We start from the raw sequence: 23,348 nt of genomic DNA on the forward strand, positions 1-23,348 counted from the left end.
TACTGTAACCATGGTTGCAGCACAAATGTTCAAAATTTCCAAAAAAAATTAAGTGCTGCAAACTGGATGAAACTTTACAGGAATAGTGACTGACATGTGCGGAGTTGCATTTTGAAGTTGGAATTTCCAAAATGGCCGCCGTAACCATGGAAACAGCAAAATTGTCCCAAATTTCAAAATGCTCAAAACTTAATGAAATTTTGCAAAAATGATAACTTGCAGGTGTAGATTCACTCTTTGAGTTTGGAATTTCCCAAATGGCTGCCGCTCGCCTGGCCATGGGGGGACGAGGGTGCCATCCGTTATTGCTAGCAATTACAAATCTAGTTATGGCACCCTCAACGGAGTTGGGGTGACATATTGTTATTCTACGTTTCTTTTTTTCTTATTATTTTTTTTCTTCCACTTTTTTTTGTCCAGCTTATATCTTGGAATTTTATGAACCAATGGTAATGGAACTTAACCATAATGTTGACCAGCATGTGCAGATTTGCAATCGGGATATGGCATTTTCAAGATGGCCGCAGTTACCATGGAAACGGAACAAATGTGAAAAAATACAGTTTTTCGTTTTGGTGAACTGTTTGGATATGCTTTAAGTCAGAATCATTATATTTTAATACAATGTAGGTGCCCACTATATACAGGTGTTGGATGATTTTGGCACTCATTGGAACTACTATGTTGCCATGGAAACTACTCCAAAAAATTCAAAAATCTCAAAATGTTCCAAACTTGATGAAACTTCACAGTAACGATGAGCAACATTGGAAGATGTGGAATTTGGCGTTGGAATTTCCAAAATCGCTGTTGTTACCATGGAAACAATGCAAAAAGGTCAAAACTGTGAATTTTCACAGAACATTCTAGAACATCAATGTTTAATTTATTCTAGAGACATTAAATGGTATATGATTGTATATGATTATGGAGGGAAAAAATTGCAGCGGGGGTTTGACCTTGGAATTTTCAAAATGGCCGCCGTTACCATGGAAACAGCAAAAATACAAAAAAATTCAAAATGCTTCAAATTTATTGAAACTTGTAACAAATGTTGCTCAGCTAATGTAGACTTGACTTTTGAGTTTGGAATTTCCAAAATGGCCGCCGTTACCATGGCTACCGCTCACCTGGCAATAGGGGAAGGGTGCCATCCGCTATTGCTTGCAATCGCAAATCTAGTTTTTATTATTATTATTCCACACTTTTTTGTCCAGACTATTTCCAAGAATAGGATGGACCAATTGTTATGGAACTATACCAAAATGTTAATGACCATGTGCAGAAGTGCAGTCGAGGGTTGGCATATCCAACATGGCTGCCGTTGTCATGGAAACAGAAAGAATGTAAAAATGTAATGGAACATTCTAGAACATTAGTGTTAAAGTAAATCTACGGTCATTAAATGTTATATAATGGTATAATATTATGGGGAGCACAATATGAAGCAGCAGTATGACTTTGGAATTTTCAAATGTTGCCATGGAAACTGTTCAAAAAAAGCAAAGTTTTGAAAATTCTTCAAAAATGTATGAAACGTTACAGAAATGTTAACATATTAATCTAGATGCGGCATTCAACTTTGGAATTTTCAAAATGGCTGCCGTTACCATGGCTGCTGTTAAGAGGCAATTGGTGGACCAGGGTGACATCCGCTATTGCTTGCAATGGCAATTCTAGTTTATTATTATTATTCCACACTTTTTTGTCCAGACTATTTCTAAGAATAGGACGGACCAATTGTTATGGAACTATACCAAAATGTTAATGACCATGTGCAGAAGTGCAGTCGAGGGTTGGCATATCCAACATGGCTGCCGTTGTCATGGAAACAGAAAGAATGTAAAAATGTAATGGAACATTCTAGAACATTAGGTTAAAGTAAATCTACGGCCATTAAATGTTATATAATGGTATAATATTATGGGGAGCACAATATGAAGCAACAGTATGACTTTGGAATTTTCAAATGTTGCTATGGAAACTGTTCAAAAAAAGCAAAATTTTGAAAATTCTTCAAAAATGTATGAAACGTTACAGAAATGTTAACATATTAATCTAGATGCGGCATTCAACTTTGGAATTTCCAAAATGGCTGCCGTTACCATGGCTGCTGTTTAGAGGCACTTGGTGGACCAGGGTGACATCCGCTATTGCTTGCAATGGCAATTCTAGTTATGGCACCCTCAACGAAGTTGGGGTGACATATTGTTATTCTACGTTTCTTTTTTTTCTTATTTTTCTTTTTCTTCTTCCACACATTTTGTCCGTCGTGTTTCTCGGAATCCAATGGACCAATGTTGATGGAACTTTACTATAAGGAGGTCCCCAATGTAAAGTTGTGCACCTTGGTATGGAATGGTAAAAGATGGCCGCCGTTTCCATGGAAACAGCATAAATGCGAAAAAAATCAAAGTGTTCCAAACTGGAAGAAACTCCACAGGAATGGTAACTGGCATGTGCTGATTTGCAGTTTGACTTTGGAATTTTCAAAATGGCTGCCGTTACCATGGAAACAGCTAAAATATCAAAAATTCTAACTCTTTCGTTATAAGATCCAATTGGATGAAACTTTATGAAAATGTTATCCAGTATGCCAAGATGTCAAGACAATATTTAGATATTTCAAAATGGCCGCAGTTGTCATGGAAACTGGGGGCAAGTTTTGCATTGACCCTATAGAAAAATACATAAAATCTGCATTTTCTCAAAGAGTATTGCACTGAAGTAAATGAAACTGTATTGATATATAACATGACATGTGGCAATGAGATGTCTGCTTTTAGAATTTTTGAATTATCTACTGTAACCATGGAAACAGCAATAATGTCCAAAATTAAAAAAAAAAATCAATTTGCTGCAAACTACATGAAACTTTACAGAAATGGTAACAGGCATGGGCGGAGTTGCATTTTGAAGTTGGAATTTTCAAAATGGCCGCCGTAACCATGGAAACGGCAAAAATGTCAAAATTTTCAAAGTGATCCAAATTTTATGAAACTTTACAAAAATGATACTTTCTATGTGTAGAGGCGCTATTTGACTTTGGATTTTTCAAAATGGCTGCCAGTCACCTGGCAATGGGGGAACGAGGGTGCCATCCGTTATTGCTAGCAATTACAAATCTAGTTATGTCACCCGATCGACAATGTCGGGTGACATATTGCTTTTCCTCTGTTTCTTTTTCTGTATTATTATTATTATTATACTTCCACCTAATTTTGTCCGCCAGCTTTCTCAGAGCCAAAAGTACCAATCCGAATGATGGTGCACTATAACAAGGAACCCTGACTCCCTAGAGTCTGTGAAACTTTGGAACTAAAAAATGGCTGTCATCACCATGGAAACGGAAAAATGGTGAAAAAATATAATTTTGGAGTTCCTTGAATTATTTGAGAATGCTTAAGCTTAAAATCTTTAGATTTTAATACAATGAAGGTGCCCACTATATACTGGTTTTGGATGATTTTGGCACATTTTGGAACTGCTATGTTGCCATGGAAACTACACCAAAAACTTCAAAAATATGGAAATGCTCCAATTTTTTTTAAACTTTAGCATAACGATGAGCAACTTTGGTAGATGTGGAATTTGGCGTTGGAATTTCTAAAATGTCTGCCGTTTCCATGGAAACAATGCAAAAAGGTCAAAATGCTCCAAAAACTTCCGGGTTTGGTGAATAACTTTGGTATGCTTGAACTTAAAATCATCAAATTTTTATGCAATATAGTTGTCCACTATATACAGGTTTTGAATGATTTTGATAATCATTGGAACTACTATGTTACCATGGATACAGGAGCAAAAATTTCAGAATGCTTCAAAATTGATGAAACTTGATATGATTGTTAACTGTCAAGTCTAGATATGACTTTTGAAGTTGGAATTTCCAAAATGGCCACGGTTGCCATGGAAACTGCAAAAATGTCAAAAATTCTCAAAATGGTTTTAACTTAATGAAATTTGATATTATTGGTAACTAACAAATTAAGATGAGACTTTTGACTTTGAAATTTTCAAAATGGCTGCCGTTGCCATGGAAACGGTATTAATGTGAAATACTATAAAATGCTCTGAATATACTGAAAATTTACAAAAAGATGAATAGCCATGCATATTTGTGCATTTACTGTTAAACAAGTTTGAAATGGCTGCCACTTAGTGGCAATAGGGGGAAGGGTGACATCCGCTATTGCTTGCAATGGCAATTCTAGTTCTTTTTCTTTTTCTTCCGCCACTTTAAAAATGAACTTGTCCGCAGCGTTTCTCCAAAACCGCTTGTCAGATTTACTTAGGATTTCATAGAATGTTAGACTAATATATCTAGGTGGGCCATCAATCTTTCGTTTGTGCATTGGGGTCTGTTAAGGGCTATTTTGAGGGCATAGAGAGGGGAGGGGTTTACTATAGAACCCTATGGGATTTTATTTTTTAAAATTTTTCAATTACTATAACTTGAAAACTGTAAGTGATAGATACACACAGTCTTCAGAAATGATCACAGGACAATAAAACAAATCAAATGAAACAAAAGGGAAGTCCCTGGGGGTCACCCCACCCCCCTTGTTTAAAAAAACTTGTAAACGGTCAAGATCCCCACCCCTAAACCATATATATTCTAGATACACACAGTCTTCAGAAATGATCACAGGACAATAAAACAAATCAAATGAAACAAAAGGGAAGTCCCTGGGGGTCACCCCCACCCCCCTTGTTTAAAAAACTTGTAAACGGTCAAGATCCCCACCCCTAAACCATATATATTCTTGTATGGGACAATAAAGCAAATCCAATGAAATAATTGAGGAGTCCCTAGGGGTCACCCCCACCCCCTGCTGTTTGAGAACTTGTAAACAGTCGAGATCCCCACCCCTAAACCATATATATTCTTGTATGGGACAATAAAGCAAATCCAATGAAATAATTGAGGAGTCCCTAGGGGTCACCCCCACCCCCTGCTGTTTGAGAACTTGTAAACGGTTGAGATCCCCACCCTTAAACCATATATATTATTGTATGGGACAATAAAGCAAATCCAATGAAATGATTGAGGAGTCCCTAGGGGTCACCCCCACCCCCTGCTGTTTGAGAACTTGTAAACAGTTGCGATCCCCACCCTAAACCATGTATATTCTTGTATGGGACAATAAAGCAAATCCAATGAAATATTTGGGTTGTAAACAGTCGAGATCCCCACCCCTAAACCATATATATTCTTGTATGGGACAATAAAGCAAATCCAATGAAATAATTGAGGAGTCCCTAGGGGTCACCCCCACCCCCTGCTGTTTGAGAACTTGTAAACGGTTGAGATCCCCACCCTTAAACCTTATATATTATTGTATGGGACAATAAAGCAAATCCAATGAAATAATTGAGGAGTCCCTAGGGGTCACCCCCACCCCCTGCTGTTTGAGAACTTGTAAACAGTTGCGATCCCCACCACTAAACCATGTATATTCTTGTATGGGACAATAAAGCAAATCCAATGAAATATTTGGGGAGTCCCTAGGGGTCACCCCCACCCCCTGCTGTTTGAGAACTTGTAAACGGTTGAGATCCCCACCCCTAAACCATGTATATTCTTGTTGGGGACATTAAAAGAAATCCAATGAAATAATTGAGGAGTCCCTGGGGGTCACCCCCACCCCCTGCTGTTTGAGAACTTGTAAACGGTTGAGATCCCAACCCCTTAACCATATATATTCTTGTATTGGACAATAAAACAAATCCAAGGAAATAATTGAGGAGTTCCTATGGGTCACCCCCACCCTCTGCTGTTTGAAAACTTGTAAAAGAGGGACGAAAGATACCAAAGGGACAGTCAAACTCATAAATCTAAAACAAACTGACAACGCCATGGCTAAAAATAAAAGAAGACAAACAGAAAAACAATAGTACACACGACACAACATAGAAAACTAAAGAATAAACAACACGAACCCCACCAAAAACTAGGGGTGATCTCAGGTGCTCCGGAAGGGTAAGCAGATCCTGCTCCACATGTGGCACCCGTCGTGTTGCTTAAGTGATTACAAATCCGGTAAATAGTCTATTTCGGTAGGTCATATTCATGAAAGGGAAGGGGATTGTAGTTACGACGTAAGGAACATATCCGATATCATTTGTGAAACGGTTATTCCATAACGGTCAACCAACTCGTGATGGCGTCCGTAAAATTTACGAAGGGATGATTTCAACTTCACCATTTGGAACTCTTGGTTTAATAGCTTCCTTGTGAGCAGCAAACCTCTATCAAGAAAATCATGATAGGAAATGCAAGCACGGGAATATCGTATCAATTGGGAGATATATACCCCGTATGCAGGTGCTGCTGGAATGTTGCTACTTAGAAATGGAAAGTTCACAATTGGAAAGCTGAAATCATCTCTTTTGTCGTAAAGTTTTGTTTTCAACCGACCCTCATTGTCAATTTCTAGATGTAAGTCAAGATATGAAGCCGACTTAACTGTATCTGTAGTATCCTTTATCTCTAGTTCGATTGGATAGATGCGTTCCACATAGTCACCAAATTTTGAATTGTTTAGTGAAAGAACATCATCTATATAGCGGAGAGTAGAGTTAAAGGATATTGCTAACTTCTTATCTTTCTTCCTAAGAAGTTCCTGCATGAAGTCAGCCTCATAATAATAAAGAAACAAGTCGGCGAGTAGAGGGGCACAGTTTGTTCCCATTGGAATGCCGACAGTCTGTTGAAAAACACGTCCTCCGAACGTAACAAATATGTTGTCAATCAAGAAATCAAGCATCTTGATAATATCAGTTTCAGAGAATTTTTTGTTTGAATCAGAGTGATTCTTTACAAAGTAGGATTTATCCCTCCCTAAGACAAGATACTTGTATCTACGTTGGCCATTCTTTTTTATGAAGCAAAGTAATATCAACTCTTTCAATTTGTCTTTTAGTTTGGAATGTGGAATACTTGTGTACAGGGTAGAAAAGTCAAATGTTTTAATACTGTTACAAGATGAAAGAGAGTTAGATTGTATGTACTCTAAAAGATCTTTTGAATTTTTAAGTATCCACATCTGATTCACGCCACCTCTGGAATAGGCAGTTTCACAATAACTTTGAAGCCCGTCTTTGATTGCTGATAAAATAGATGTTAATAATTTAGAAAGAGGTTTCGTGGAGCACTTGGAAGACCCAGCAATATACCGTTGTTTGTAAGGACACTTATGTAGTTTAGGTATCCAATACAGTGATGGAAGATCCAGTTCTTCATCTTTGGTTGAAATTCCAAAGGAACATAGAACAGACCTATGATTATCCAGGATTTCCTCTTTGGTAAGTGTCGTGAGGGTATATGTTGAGTTACCAAGTGAATTGTCAATACCTAATTCGTTTATCAAGCAGTTGATGTAGTGACTTTTACACACAAAAACGATGTTATTTGGGGCTTTATCTGCAGGGACAACAACATATTTGTCATGGAGGTCGGATAGGTGTTTTGCAACATTTGGGTCTTTAAAGATTGACGTAGCATGGGCATTGATGGACCCATTCAGTTTCTTAATTCTGATTTGTATCAACGACCTCACTGCCTTAATCCATTCGGAAAGAGTGTCTACGTCTTCCTTCTCGCGCTTAGCCCATTGCCTGGCATAATCCTCGACTGAATCCATCAAAATTTTAAAGTTGTATTTCCAATTGATGGATTTAGGCTCACGATATTTGGGACCTTTCGATAACACATTTCGTAGAGAAGTGTTATTAACAATGTTAAGGTCACCGGTAATAACGTGGCCAGCAGGATTATATGTGAATTTGGAACTAGCACAAGTGCAATCAGGAGGTTTAGACTTGAAGTCGTCAATATCGAGATCCTGCAAAACGCGTTTGTAATTGAAAATTTTAGTTGCAATAGGTTTGGTATAGGTATAAGAAATTATTGGTACAGACTGGTCTTTGAAATAAGGAGGTATTTTCGATTGCACTAATTTATGATGAAGGATATTGCCCAGGTTGACGCCATCGAGACCTTTGTTGGCAAAGGAAAGATTAAGAAAAGATCTTTTCTCTTTTTCATCTTTTCCAATGCGAACTGGCTTGAAAAGTCTGTGACTTGCAATATCCGAAATTATAGCTTCAAGTTTGTATTGGTTTGAATGAGGGTTTGTAACAGTGGATTCCAAACATAAATTGAACAGAGAATGAAGTTTCGAAAGGGGTAATGAATAAAGTTTCGTGCGAATGTGATGAATACCTAACGGCTTTTGTATGAATGGCAGTAAGTCATTAATAGAGACATCATCCCAACCCCTAAACCATATATATTCTTGTATGGGATAACAAAGCAAATCTAATGAAATATTTGGGGAGTCCCTGGGGTTCATCCCCTTTGTGTTCTTTTAATATATCATTTGAAATTTTATTTTAGTACAAACATGTTTAGTTTGTTTTATGTTGACAAACATGCTTAGTTTGTCAAAAAACGTGCTTAGTTTGTTTTGAGTCTAACCATGAAGAAAGTGTCGTGAAGTTTGCACCAAAAGGTAAGTAAATTTATGATCTATATAGGCTCTATGTATGTATGCTCTATGTATGTATGCTTTATGTCACTGTTTGTCACATTAGATGGCACCAAGTAAAATTTGAGGTTTGTGAAATTTGTTCTCCAATGCTTTTTTTAATATTTTGTGTAAATTTTATTAACCTAGTTCAACCTTGAAATTTACAAATATATAAGTAACCTCAAATTTTGCTAATCTGAAACTTGGCTTTAAAGATTTTGATGATGCATTGAACATAAAATATGATAAAAAATGTAAAAAAAATAAATTGAAATTTTATAATTAATTTACTTAATAAAATTACTCTTGCCAAGGCCAGGTTTCACATTGCATGGTTAAGTCTGCACGTAAAGAATTGTGTAAGCTAGTGCTTCTTTATAGCTTTATTTGTAGACCCTCCTCGTGGTGGTGCCGGATAACACTCATTCACATCTTTAGTTTTGCACTCAGCAAATTTTTAAAAAAAATTAACAGAATTCAAAATGATTTTTATCATTTCTATTATTTAACATTTCCTAACACTTAAAAATTTCAGATACAGAAATATATGAATGATACAATAGGTAAATTAAGGATGTGTTTGATTGGCCAAATTAACCATGCTATTTTACATTATATATATATCTATACTCTATTTACCATTTATAAATATTCACACAAGATTGCATTGACAGCATCATCTTATCCAGAGATATAGATGTAAAATATATTGAAATTTTGTTTTGTATTATTTTTAAAAACATCTGCCTTCAATTTTGCAGTAATATCAAATGTTTTTTTTTTAATTCTATTTATAAATTGTATTTTATGTACAGTCAATACCAGGCCTACCTTTTGAAAAAAATAGCTGATATATATACAAGATAGATTTCTATTAATATTCAAATTATTTAAAGAATGATAAATAAAAGTTACCTTTCACATTTTTTGGATAACATACATTTGTATAGCATATATGCAAGATTTCACTATCATATTTAATTGCTGTCGGAACATCTTTCAATTCTTTAAAAAAAAAAAATACACTATAGTATACTTAATATCTAATATATTTTGTAAATTTTTGTTTCTTAATTGTTGTTTTTCATTGTTTTGCAAAATTTTTGACAATTTCATTGTATACATTCCAGATATTGTACAACATGGCACGAAATAAAGCAAGACGACTAAAAGACAAAAAACGGAAGCAGCAATTTAGAGAAAAGGTATGTATGTTTAGATATAGGACTAACATGACTGGTAACATAAGTTTAACCAATATTTAAATCTTATCTTTTGACAAATAAAGCAATTAAAAATGAGTAAAAACAAACTATTTAAAAAAATTTGAAATATGTATAAATGTAACAAAAACACTACCACTGGGTTGGTTGTAGTTGTTTTGATTTTAAAATGTAAAGCCATATTATTGAAAATGGTTTTCTTTTACAAAATTTTGGCAGTGATTTTGTTTTACGAAATTTACAAACATACTTGCCTCACAACAATTTCTTGTGCTGAAGCTACCCAATAACTAGTCAGAAAAACTTGAAGGTATTTGAAAAATTATTTTGACTAAAATCAATCTCAAACTTTTTCGTGAAACACATACCTGAACAATATTATACTGAGAACCAGAAATTTGTTTAAACACAAAAACTATATCATTAATTCACAATAATGTAATAAGTCAAAAACTATGTATCAGTAGGGGTTATGTATAGTTGAACAAATACACAATTAATCACTTTATCTTTACAGGTTTCTTCATCTTATGTCTACTTTCCGGTTAATACAGTTGGGAAGGAACGTATGCAGCTATTATTAAACCTTGAATCTACCAAAACTCAGAATACTAATCAAGCAACAGATGTTTTATCATCTTTACAACTAGCTGCACCAGCTACATTTCAAACCATTACTGGTGATGGGAACTGCTTCTTTGCAGCATTGTCGTATACCACTTGTGGTCATCAAAGATTTCATGACATAATAAGACAGAGAATTTGTAACCATTTTATACAAAATCAAAATGACTTGAAAGGTTATTTACCTCCACAGTACAAAGGAAACGCCAATTCCTATTTAGTTCACACAAGAATGAGAGAAAATAAAACCTGGGCAACAGAGGTGGAAATTTTCACAGCCAGCCATTTACTTCAAACTGATATTTACACATATACCAAGTCTGGAGTACATTGGGTTTGGCTTAAGCACAGTACAATAACTTTATCTGACAATAGAGGAATATATCTGTATCACAAAAACCAAAATCATTATGATGTTGTTCTTACCACAAGTACGCAACCTGTTTTGCAGAATTTTTCATCGGGTTTACAAACATATTTATGTGATCAGCTGAAGAAAGAAACTCAAAAGATGAAAAATGCTGAAGTAAAGGATAAAGCTAGACAAAATAAAATCGCAAAAGAACAGTATATAGAAAATAAAAAAATCAAAGAGAGAAAGGACAAAGAAAAGAAAAACAGGAATGAAAGATTAAGATATAGCACAGACAAAGTGTACAAGGAAAATAAAAAGAAAAGTGGTAAATTAAAGTATAGCACAGACAAAGTGTACAAAGAAAACAAACAGAAAAGTTGTAGATTAAGATATAGCACCGACAAAGTGTACAAGGAAAAGGCAAAGAAAAGTGGTAAATTAAAGTATAACACGGACAAAGTGTACAAAGAAAACAAACAGAAAAGTTGTAGATTAAGATATAGCACCGACAAAGTGTACAAGGAAAAGGCAAAGAAAAGTGGAAAATTAAAGTATAACACGGACAAAGTGTACAAGGAAAACAAACAGAAAAGTTGTAGATTAAGATATAGCACCGACAAAGTGTACAAGGAAAAGGCAAAGAAAAGTGGTAAATTAAAGTATAACACGGACAAAGTGTACAAAGAAAACAAACAGAAAAGTTGTAGATTAAGATATGGCACCGACAAAGTGTACAAGGAAAAGGCAAAGAAAAGTGGTAAATTAAAGTATAACACGGACAAAGTGTACAAGGAAAACAAACAGAAAAGTTGTAGATTAAGATATAGCACCGACAAAGTGTACAAGGAAAAGGCAAAGAAAAGTGGTAAATTAAAGTATAAAACGGACAAAGTGTACAAGGAAAACAAACAGAAAAGTTGTAGATTAAGATATAGCACCGACAAAGTGTACAAGGAAAAGGCAAAGAAAAGTGGTAAATTAAAGTATAAAACGGACAAAGTGTACAAGGAAAACAAACAGAAAAGTTGTAGATTAAGATATAGCACCGACAAAGTGTACAAGGAAAAGGCAAAGAAAAGTGGTAAATTAAAGTCTAACACGGACAAAGTGCACAAGGAAAACAAAAAGAAAAGTGGTAGATTAAGATATAGCACAGACAAAGTGTACAAGGAAAATAAAAAGAAAAGTGATAGAATAAGATACCAGACAATTTTGAAATACAAACAATCTAAGCAGGTGTCTTCCATAATGAAATATGCAAACAACTCCATTTTTAGAAATAAGTTGAAAGAAATGTCTAGGTCAAAGTACAGAACAAATACTGATTTTCAAATGAGACTTAAAACTCAAAATTGTAAGAAGTACAAGAACAATACAGAATTCAGAGAGAAAGTCAAATCTGTTTCAAAGAACAAGTACCAACGATATGAATCTTTACGAAATAAGCTGAAGGCTTCATCAATAAAGAGATATTCATCGAACCCACTATTTAGATGTAAACTGAAAACTATGTTAAAAACCAAATATCATAATGACATAAATGTCAGAGAGAAAAAAATAGCCAATAGAAATTCTATTCAGAAAGCAATAACAAAATTTCAGAAAAGCATACAAGACCATCCATTATATGTCTGCACAGTCTGCATAAGATCTTTGTACAAAAGTCAAGTAAAAAAATGTAACAGAGCGAAGTATTCTAACGAAAAAGCAAGCGAATGTTTAACTGGAAATTTTGTTCATACATGTGATAAACATTGTGAAGTAAAATGTGAAAAGGCAAAGGAATGGATATGCTTTACATGTCATAGACATTTATCTTTAAACAATATGCCACCACAGGCACAAGCAAATGGCCTTAATCTTGAACCTATTCCCCCTGAAATTGAAAAATTAAATGATCTGGAAAGACAACTTGTTGCATTACGTATTCCATTCATGAAGATTCTTTGTTTACCAAAAGGAGGTCAATGTGGAGTAAAGGGACCTTGTATCAATGTACCATGTGACTTAAACAGTGTAACTGCAACATTGCCTAGACCAATTAATGATGCACAGTTAATTAAAGTTAAACTAAAGCGTAAAGTTGAATATAAAGGCTATCACAAATTTGGATGGATTAATCCAGCTAATGTGCAGGAAGCAGTTCAGTTCTTTCTAAAAAACAATAAATGGTACAAAGATGTACAACTAAGGAATTTATGGTATACTGAAGATGATTCAGATCTCATTGTTTGTGACAACTCATTAGAGATGGACATTCCTAATGGTGAAAGCAGCAAAGATATTAAAGAAGAAAGCAAGAATAATGATTCTGGTACCATCAGTGAGGATGAAGGTGAAAATGAGCAATCCAAAGACATTGAAGATAATGATATTGCTGCTTATCCTGTAGACACCTGCTTACAGCCTATAGACCTTGGTCAAGAAATCCTTGATACTGACGGGAAGGTGTTTTGCCTAGCTCCTGGAGAAAATCAAATATCAAAAAGCATATTCAAGGAGAAAGGTATAGATGCAATGGCATTTCCACATTTGCATCCTGGCGGAGAGTTTGGATATTCCATGGAAAGACAAGTCAGATTAACACCTTCAAAATACTTTAATGCACGACTTTTGTCAGCAGACACTAGATTTGCCACAGACAGTCAGTATATATTTTTTGCTCAGTATGTGACTGAAATTATGAATGTTACATCAAACATATCAATTGCTCTTCGTAAAGGTAAACAGAAAAGTGAAGATGGACAGAAAGTAAATGCCTCCATGTTAACAAAACCAGATAATTTGAAGAAGATATTGAAATCAGATGTTGGCTTCCGATTCCTCCAGCCTGTTCGTGGAACACCCCCATACTGGGAAAGAACAATGAAAGACCTATATGCAATGATTAGGCAAATTGGAATTCCAACCTTTTTTCTAACATTTTCTGCTGGTGAAACAAGATGGGATGATGTTTTGAATACTTTACTTCAAGTAAGTCATGACAGGAGAAATATTTGTGATCTACAGTGGACAGATAAATGCAAACTTATTAAAGATAACCCAGTTATCTGTGCCAGATTATTTGATCACAGAGTGAAAGCTTTATTCACTGATATTTTGATGTCACCAGCACAGCCAATAGGAAAGATTGTTGATTTCTTCTTTAGAACAGAGTTTCAACAACGAGGATCTCCCCATATCCATTGTTTGGTATGGATTGATGGTGCACCTAAACTAAATCAAGATAGTGATAAAGATATTTGCAGATTTGTTGATCAACACATAACCTGTCAGTTACCTGATAAAGACAAAAATCCCAAACTTTATGAAATTGTTACATCAGTACAAATGCATGGTAAGAGTCACACAAAATCTTGCAAGAAACATTCAACAACATGCAGGTTTAACTTGCCTAGACCTCCAATATGTAATACATTTATTGCAAGAATTGAAACAGATGAACTTGAAAAGGAAGACAGCACAACACAGAAAACACCTTCAACAGCAGAAGAGCTAGATGAAATCTGTAAGCCAAAAAGATCTGCCAAGCAGGTACTAAAAGATGTATGGGCTGTGATCACTTCATATGATTCTTTATCTGAACTCAAATTAAAGGATATTTTCAAAATGGCAAATACAACTTATTCCAAATATAAACAATGTCTACAAACCGTGACAACTAAAAATGTGATACACCATAAGAGGAACCTTTCAGACCTATGGGTGAACAATTACAATCAGTATCTTTTATCAGCTTGGAATGCCAATATTGATATCCAGTTTGTTACTGATGTATACTCATGTGTTGCCTACATCTTGTCTTACATCAGTAAATCAGAAGGGGAGATGAGTGAACTACTTCTTAATGCTAAGAAAGAGGCTGTTAAAGGTAACCAGGATTCAGCAAGCACAATGAAGCAAATTGGACAAGTTTATATGAACAATAGAGAGGTTTCAGCTCAAGAAGCAGTCTATAGAGTATGCAGTTTCAAATTGAAGGATTGCTCCAAAAATGTCATATTTATACCTACAGGTAGTAACCCTTTGAAAATGAGTCTACCTATCAACATAATTAGATCGAGAAAGGATGATGATGAAAATATTTGGATGATAACAATCTTTGAAAAATACTATGAACGTCCATGTTCATCACAATTTGATGACCTTTGCTTAGCAGACTTTTGTTCATTGTATAATATTTACCCAATTTCTCAAAAACCAAAATCATCCAAAACAAATCTTGTCTATGAAATGCAAAATAACTTAGGATTTGTAAAACAAAAATGTAAGGGAAAGGAAAATATCAACAGATATCCAAGATTTAACAGGAAAAAAGCACCAGAAGAATTCTTTCTTTCTTTACTTCAGCTATATTTACCCCATAGAAGTGCAAACATTAAACCACAACTGTATCTAAGCTATGAGGACTTTGTGAAAATAGGGATTTTAGCGGATGGATCTAAGGTGCTAGATATAGTAAATTATAACAGAGAAAGGTATGAAACAGATCCTGAAGAATTAGAAAAAGCATGGGAAGATTTGCAACAAGGAAACATTCAACAAGATGCTTGGGCACAAATAGCACCAGAAGCAGAAGCAGAAAGGTTAGAGATAGAAATGGAAAAACCTGTTAAAATCCCTGAAGAAAATGAAGATCTACCAGAGTTTGACATATTTGTAAGTGAAAAATCACATTCTAGTAATCCAAGCCAATTAGTTGAGCTCAAAAGACCTAAAACAACTGTAAACGAAATAAGAAGTTCTGTCAGACAACTAAATGAAAAACAACAAGAAATTTATTATGAAATCAGGAAATGGTGTATTGATGTTACCCTTAACAAAGAACCTGAACCATTCCATCTTTTTCTCACCGGGGGAGCAGGCACTGGAAAGACGCACTTGGTTCGTTGTATATACCACGAAGCTAACAGAATCCTTTCAAAAACAGCTAGTACTCCTGATGCAACATCTGTCCTACTTATCTTTTGGTAAAGATTTTGTTCGTGCCAAATTTGAAATATGTTTTTTACCACTTTCAGGGTGGTCAAATTTAACATAAACTGCTCTTATTTCATCACTTTGACTTTTCTCTATGCCTGTAATGCTTCCAAATGCACCATTTACTAAACCATCAGTAGTGTCTATGTTACGAATCAACATGATTCTAGCACAAAGTCCTAGTTCAATGACATCTTGTAAGTCTTCTGATGTATATGTAGAATAAGGTTCATCTTTTTGTGATAATTGTCCTGTTAAAGAGTTTTTGAAGAAATCCTTTGCTTTTGATTTTACAGTCTGCTTACAGACATCTTTGATCATGTGTTCATTATGTGAATTTACTTCTTTGTTTGTTGGGAAGATATGTAAAACATTTGCTGAACTCTCTGGAAGTTTTGACACAGATACAGATGACAAAACTGTCAAATCATCTTCAGAGAATGGCTGGCCCTTAATGTGTGTTCTAATTCTGTTTAGTAATAGAGCAAGTTGTTGGTCATCATTTTGTCGCATGATCTCTGTCAGGATAACAATTTTGAAGACAGGATTCCAAAGATCAAGGAAAACAGAACTGATGTCTCTATACAATGGTGAAGCTCGGACAGGGGGTAGTTGATAAAAGTCTCCAACAGCAAGTATAGCTATGTTTCCAAAATAGGTTTTTGTCTGTTTGATTTGGGATAATCTGCCATGAATGTATGACAGGAGTTTATGGTCGACCATTGAAATTTCATCAATTACAAGTATGCGAACACTTTCATATTTTGCTCGAAGACTATTCACGAGACTCTCTCCTAAAGGTTTGTAAGGAAGTTTGATAGCTTTGTTTATTGCAAATGTAGAGTGTATTGTAGATCCTTCAATGTTAAATGCAGCCGTTCCTGTGGGTGCAGTAAGTAGGACAGATGTTGCATCAGGAGTACTAGCTGTTTTTGAAAGGATTCTGTTAGCTTCGTGGTATATACAACGAACCAAGTGCGTCTTTCCAGTGCCTGCTCCCCCGGTGAGAAAAAGATGGAATGGTTCAGGTTCTTTGTTAAGGGTAACATCAATACACCATTTCCTGATTTCATAATAAATTTCTTGTTGTTTTTCATTTAGTTGTCTGACAGAACTTCTTATTTCGTTTACAGTTGTTTTAGGTCTTTTGAGCTCAACTAATTGGCTTGGATTACTAGAATGTGATTTTTCACTTACAAATATGTCAAACTCTGGTAGATCTTCATTTTCTTCAGGGATTTTAACAGGTTTTTCCATTTCTATCTCTAACCTTTCTGCTTCTGCTTCTGGTGCTATTTGTGCCCAAGCATCTTGTTGAATGTTTCCTTGTTGCAAATCTTCCCATGCTTTTTCTAATTCTTCAGGATCTGTTTCATACCTTTCTCTGTTATAATTTACTATATCTAGCACCTTAGATCCATCCGCTAAAATCCCTATTTTCACAAAGTCCTCATAGCTTAGATACAGTTGTGGTTTAATGTTTGCACTTCTATGGGGTAAATATAGCTGAAGTAAAGAAAGAAAGAATTCTTCTGGTGCTTTTTTCCTGTTAAATCTTGGATATCTGTTGATATTTTCCTTTCCCTTACATTTTTGTTTTACAAATCCTAAGTTATTTTGCATTTCATAGACAATGATTTTGGTTTTTGAGAAATTGGGTAAATATTATACAATGAACAAAAGTCTGCTAAGCAAAGGTCATCAAATTGTGATGAACATGGACGTTCATAGTATTTTTCAAAGATTGTTATCATCCAAATATTTTCATCATCATCCTTTCTCGATCTAATTATGTTGATAGGTAGACTCATTTTCAAAGGGTTACTACCTGTAGGTATAAATATGACATTTTTGGAGCAATCCTTCAATTTGAAACTGCATACTCTATAGACTGCTTCTTGAGCTGAAACCTCTCTATTGTTCATATAAACTTGTCCAATTTGCTTCATTGTGCTTGCTGAATCCTGGTTACCTTTAACAGCCTCTTTCTTAGCATTAAGAAGTAGTTCACTCATCTCCCCTTCTGATTTACTGATGTAAGACAAGATGTAGGCAACACATGAGTATACATCAGTAACAAACTGGATATCAATATTGGCATTCCAAGCTGATAAAAGATACTGATTGTAATTGTTCACCCATAGGTCTGAAAGGTTCCTCTTATGGTGTATCACATTTTTAGTTGTCACGGTTTGTAGACATTGTTTATATTTGGAATAAGTTGTATTTGCCATTTTGAAAATATCCTTTAATTTGAGTTCAGATAAAGAATCATATGAAGTGATCACAGCCCATACATCTTTTAGTACCTGCTTGGCAGATCTTTTTGGCTTACAGATTTCATCTAGCTCTTCTGCTGTTGAAGGTGTTTTCTGTGTTGTGCTGTCTTCCTTTTCAAGTTCATCTGTTTCAATTCTTGCAATAAATGTATTACATATTGGAGGTCTAGGCAAGTTAAACCTGCATGTTGTTGAATGTTTCTTGCAAGATTTTGTGTGACTCTTACCATGCATTTGTACTGATGTAACAATTTCATAAAGTTTGGGATTTTTGTCTTTATCAGGTAACTGACAGGTTATGTGTTGATCAACAAATCTGCAAATATCTTTATCACTATCTTGATTTAGTTTAGGTGCACCATCAATCCATACCAAACAATGGATATGGGGAGATCCTCGTTGTTGAAACTCTGTTCTAAAGAAGAAATCAACAATCTTTCCTATTGGCTGTGCTGGTGACATCAAAATATCAGTGAATAAAGCTTTCACTCTGTGATCAAATAATCTGGCACAGATAACTGGGTTATCTTTAATAAGTTTGCATTTATCTGTCCACTGTAGATCACAAATATTTCTCCTGTCATGACTTACTTGAAGTAAAGTATTCAAAACATCATCCCATCTTGTTTCACCAGCAGAAAATGTTAGAAAAAAGGTTGGAATTCCAATTTGCCTAATCATTGCATATAGGTCTTTCATTGTTCTTTCCCAGTATGGGGGTGTTCCACGAACAGGCTGGAGGAATCGGAAGCCAACATCTGATTTCAATATCTTCTTCAAATTATCTGGTTTTGTTAACATGGAGGCATTTACTTTCTGTCCATCTTCACTTTTCTGTTTACCTTTACGAAGAGCAATTGATATGTTTGATGTAACATTCATAATTTCAGTCACATACTGAGCAAAAAATATATACTGACTGTCTGTGGCAAATCTAGTGTCTGCTGACAAAAGTCGTGCATTAAAGTATTTTGAAGGTGTTAATCTGACTTGTCTTTCCATGGAATATCCAAACTCTCCGCCAGGATGCAAATGTGGAAATGCCATTGCATCTATACCTTTCTCCTTGAATATGCTTTTTGATATTTGATTTTCTCCAGGAGCTAGGCAAAACACCTTCCCGTCAGTATCAAGGATTTCTTGACCAAGGTCTATAGGCTGTAAGCAGGTGTCTACAGGATAAGCAGCAATATCATTATCTTCAATGTCTTTGGATTGCTCATTTTCACCTTCATCCTCACTGATGGTACCAGAATCATTATTCTTGCTTTCTTCTTTAATATCTTTGCTGCTTTCACCATTAGGAATGTCCATCTCTAATGAGTTGTCACAAACAATGAGATCTGAATCATCTTCAGTATACCATAAATTCCTTAGTTGTACATCTTTGTACCATTTATTGTTTTTTAGAAAGAACTGAACTGCTTCCTGCACATTAGCTGGATTAATCCATCCAAATTTGTGATAGCCTTTATATTCAACTTTACGCTTTAGTTTAACTTTAATTAACTGTGCATCATTAATTGGTCTAGGCAATGTTGCAGTTACACTGTTTAAGTCACATGGTACATTGATACAAGGTCCCTTTACTCCACATTGACCTCCTTTTGGTAAACAAAGAATCTTCATGAATGGAATACGTAATGCAACAAGTTGTCTTTCCAGATCATTTAATTTTTCAATTTCAGGGGGAATAGGTTCAAGATTAAGGCCATTTGCTTGTGCCTGTGGTGGCATATTGTTTAAAGATAAATGTCTATGACATGTAAAGCATATCCATTCCTTTGCCTTTTCACATTTTACTTCACAATGTTTATCACATGTATGAACAAAATTTCCAGTTAAACATTCGCTTGCTTTTTCGTTAGAATACTTCGCTCTGTTACATTTTTTTACTTGACTTTTGTACAAAGATCTTATGCAGACTGTGCAGACATATAATGGATGGTCTTGTATGCTTTTCTGAAATTTTGTTATTGCTTTCTGAATAGAATTTCTATTGGCTATTTTTTTCTCTCTGACATTTATGTCATTATGATATTTGGTTTTTAACATAGTTTTCAGTTTACATCTAAATAGTGGGTTCGATGAATATCTCTTTATTGATGAAGCCTTCAGCTTATTTCGTAAAGATTCATATCGTTGGTACTTGTTCTTTGAAACAGATTTGACTTTCTCTCTGAATTCTGTATTGTTCTTGTACTTCTTACAATTTTGAGTTTTAAGTCTCATTTGAAAATCAGTATTTGTTCTGTACTTTGACCTAGACATTTCTTTCAACTTATTTCTAAAAATGGAGTTGTTTGCATATTTCATTATGGAAGACACCTGCTTAGATTGTTTGTATTTCAAAATTGTCTGGTATCTTATTCTATCACTTTTCTTTTTATTTTCCTTGTACACTTTGTCTGTGCTATATCTTAATCTACCACTTTTCTTTTTGTTTTCCTTGTGCACTTTGTCCGTGTTAGACTTTAATTTACCACTTTTCTTTGCCTTTTCCTTGTACACTTTGTCGGTGCTATATCTTAATCTACAACTTTTCTGTTTGTTTTCCTTGTACACTTTGTCCGTTTTATACTTTAATTTACCACTTTTCTTTGCCTTTTCCTTGTACACTTTGTCGGTGCTATATCTTAATCTACAACTTTTCTGTTTGTTTTCCTTGTACACTTTGTCCGTTTTATACTTTAATTTACCACTTTTCTTTGCCTTTTCCTTGTACACTTTGTCGGTGCTATATCTTAATCTACAACTTTTCTGTTTGTTTTCCTTGTACACTTTGTCCGTGTTATACTTTAATTTACCACTTTTCTTTGCCTTTTCCTTGTACACTTTGTCGGTGCCATATCTTAATCTACAACTTTTCTGTTTGTTTTCTTTGTACACTTTGTCCGTGTTATACTTTAATTTACCACTTTTCTTTGCCTTTTCCTTGTACACTTTGTCGGTGCTATATCTTAATCTACAACTTTTCTGTTTGTTTTCCTTGTACACTTTGTCCGTGTTATACTTTAATTTTCCACTTTTCTTTGCCTTTTCCTTGTACACTTTGTCGGTGCTATATCTTAATCTACAACTTTTCTGTTTGTTTTCTTTGTACACTTTGTCCGTGTTATACTTTAATTTACCACTTTTCTTTGCCTTTTCCTTGTACACTTTGTCGGTGCTATATCTTAATCTACAACTTTTCTGTTTGTTTTCTTTGTACACTTTGTCTGTGCTATACTTTAATTTACCACTTTTCTTTTTATTTTCCTTGTACACTTTGTCTGTGCTATATCTTAATCTTTCATTCCTGTTTTTCTTTTCTTTGTCCTTTCTCTCTTTGATTTTTTTATTTTCTATATACTGTTCTTTTGCGATTTTATTTTGTCTAGCTTTATCCTTTACTTCAGCATTTTTCATCTTTTGAGTTTCTTTCTTCAGCTGATCACATAAATATGTTTGTAAACCCGATGAAAAATTCTGCAAAACAGGTTGCGTACTTGTGGTAAGAACAACATCATAATGATTTTGGTTTTTGTGATACAGATATATTCCTCTATTGTCAGATAAAGTTATTGTACTGTGCTTAAGCCAAACCCAATGTACTCCAGACTTGGTATATGTGTAAATATCAGTTTGAAGTAAATGGCTGGCTGTGAAAATTTCCACCTCTGTTGCCCAGGTTTTATTTTCTCTCATTCTTGTGTGAACTAAATAGGAATTGGCGTTTCCTTTGTACTGTGGAGGTAAATAACCTTTCAAGTCATTTTGATTTTGTATAAAATGGTTACAAATTCTCTGTCTTATTATGTCATGAAATCTTTGATGACCACAAGTGGTATACGACAATGCTGCAAAGAAGCAGTTCCCATCACCAGTAATGGTTTGAAATGTAGCTGGTGCAGCTAGTTGTAAAGATGATAAAACATCTGTTGCTTGATTAGTATTCTGAGTTTTGGTAGATTCAAGGTTTAATAATAGCTGCATACGTTCCTTCCCAACTGTATTAACCGGAAAGTAGACATAAGATGAAGAAACCTGTAAAGATAAAGTGATTAATTGTGTATTTGTTCAACTATACATAACCCCTACTGATACATAGTTTTTGACTTATTACATTATTGTGAATTAATGATATAGTTTTTGTGTTTAAACAAATTTCTGGTTCTCAGTATAATATTGTTCAGGTATGTGTTTCACGAAAAAGTTTGAGATTGATTTTAGTCAAAATAATTTTTCAAATACCTTCAAGTTTTTCTGACTAGTTATTGGGTAGCTTCAGCACAAGAAATTGTTGTGAGGCAAGTATGTTTGTAAATTTCGTAAAACAAAATCACTGCCAAAATTTTGTAAAAGAAAACCATTTTCAATAATATGGCTTTACATTTTAAAATCAAAACAACTACAACCAACCCAGTGGTAGTGTTTTTGTTACATTTATACATATTTCAAATTTTTTTAAATAGTTTGTTTTTACTCATTTTTAATTGCTTTATTTGTCAAAAGATAAGATTTAAATATTGGTTAAACTTATGTTACCAGTCATGTTAGTCCTATATCTAAACATACATACCTTTTCTCTAAATTGCTGCTTCCGTTTTTTGTCTTTTAGTCGTCTTGCTTTATTTCGTGCCATGTTGTACAATATCTGGAATGTATACAATGAAATTGTCAAAAATTTTGCAAAACAATGAAAAACAACAATTAAGAAACAAAAATTTACAAAATATATTAGATATTAAGTATACTATAGTGTATTTTTTTTTTTAAAGAATTGAAAGATGTTCCGACAGCAATTAAATATGATAGTGAAATCTTGCATATATGCTATACAAATGTATGTTATCCAAAAAATGTGAAAGGTAACTTTTATTTATCATTCTTTAAATAATTTGAATATTAATAGAAATCTATCTTGTATATATATCAGCTATTTTTTTCAAAAGGTAGGCCTGGTATTGACTGTACATAAAATACAATTTATAAATAGAATTAAAAAAAAAACATTTGATATTACTGCAAAATTGAAGGCAGATGTTTTTAAAAATAATACAAAACAAAATTTCAATATATTTTACATCTATATCTCTGGATAAGATGATGCTGTCAATGCAATCTTGTGTGAATATTTATAAATGGTAAATAGAGTATAGATATATATATAATGTAAAATAGCATGGTTAATTTGGCCAATCAAACACATCCTTAATTTACCTATTGTATCATTCATATATTTCTGTATCTGAAATTTTTAAGTGTTAGGAAATGTTAAATAATAGAAATGATAAAAATCATTTTGAATTCTGTTAATTTTTTTTAAAAATTTGCTGAGTGCAAAACTAAAGATGTGAATGAGTGTTATCCG

General features: G+C 34.1%; 2 protein-coding genes across 2 annotated transcripts; one reads left to right on the plus strand and one right to left on the minus strand.

The window, feature by feature from the left end:
- Positions 1-10,049: 10,049 nt before the first annotated feature.
- Positions 10,050-15,710, plus strand: LOC139506178 (uncharacterized). The gene has a single exon (XM_071295405.1). It carries the CDS (start codon positions 10,326-10,328, stop codon positions 15,708-15,710), a length of 5,385 nt encoding a protein of 1,794 aa, XP_071151506.1. The 5' UTR covers positions 10,050-10,325.
- Positions 15,711-15,744: 34 nt separating this feature from the next.
- On the minus strand, positions 15,745-22,619 carry LOC139506177 (uncharacterized). The gene is made up of 4 exons (XM_071295403.1): positions 22,557-22,619; positions 17,600-22,021; positions 15,843-17,222; positions 15,745-15,750 (listed from the first exon to the last, which is right to left on the minus strand). The coding sequence occupies exons 1-4, from the start codon at positions 22,617-22,619 to the stop codon at positions 15,745-15,747; spliced, it is 5,871 nt and encodes a 1,956-aa protein (XP_071151504.1).
- Between the last annotated feature and the right edge of the window lie 729 nt (positions 22,620-23,348).

This window comes from Mytilus edulis, unplaced genomic scaffold (assembly GCF_963676685.1).
Source record: "Mytilus edulis unplaced genomic scaffold, xbMytEdul2.2 SCAFFOLD_97, whole genome shotgun sequence".
Classification (NCBI taxonomy): domain Eukaryota; kingdom Metazoa; phylum Mollusca; class Bivalvia; order Mytilida; family Mytilidae; genus Mytilus; species Mytilus edulis.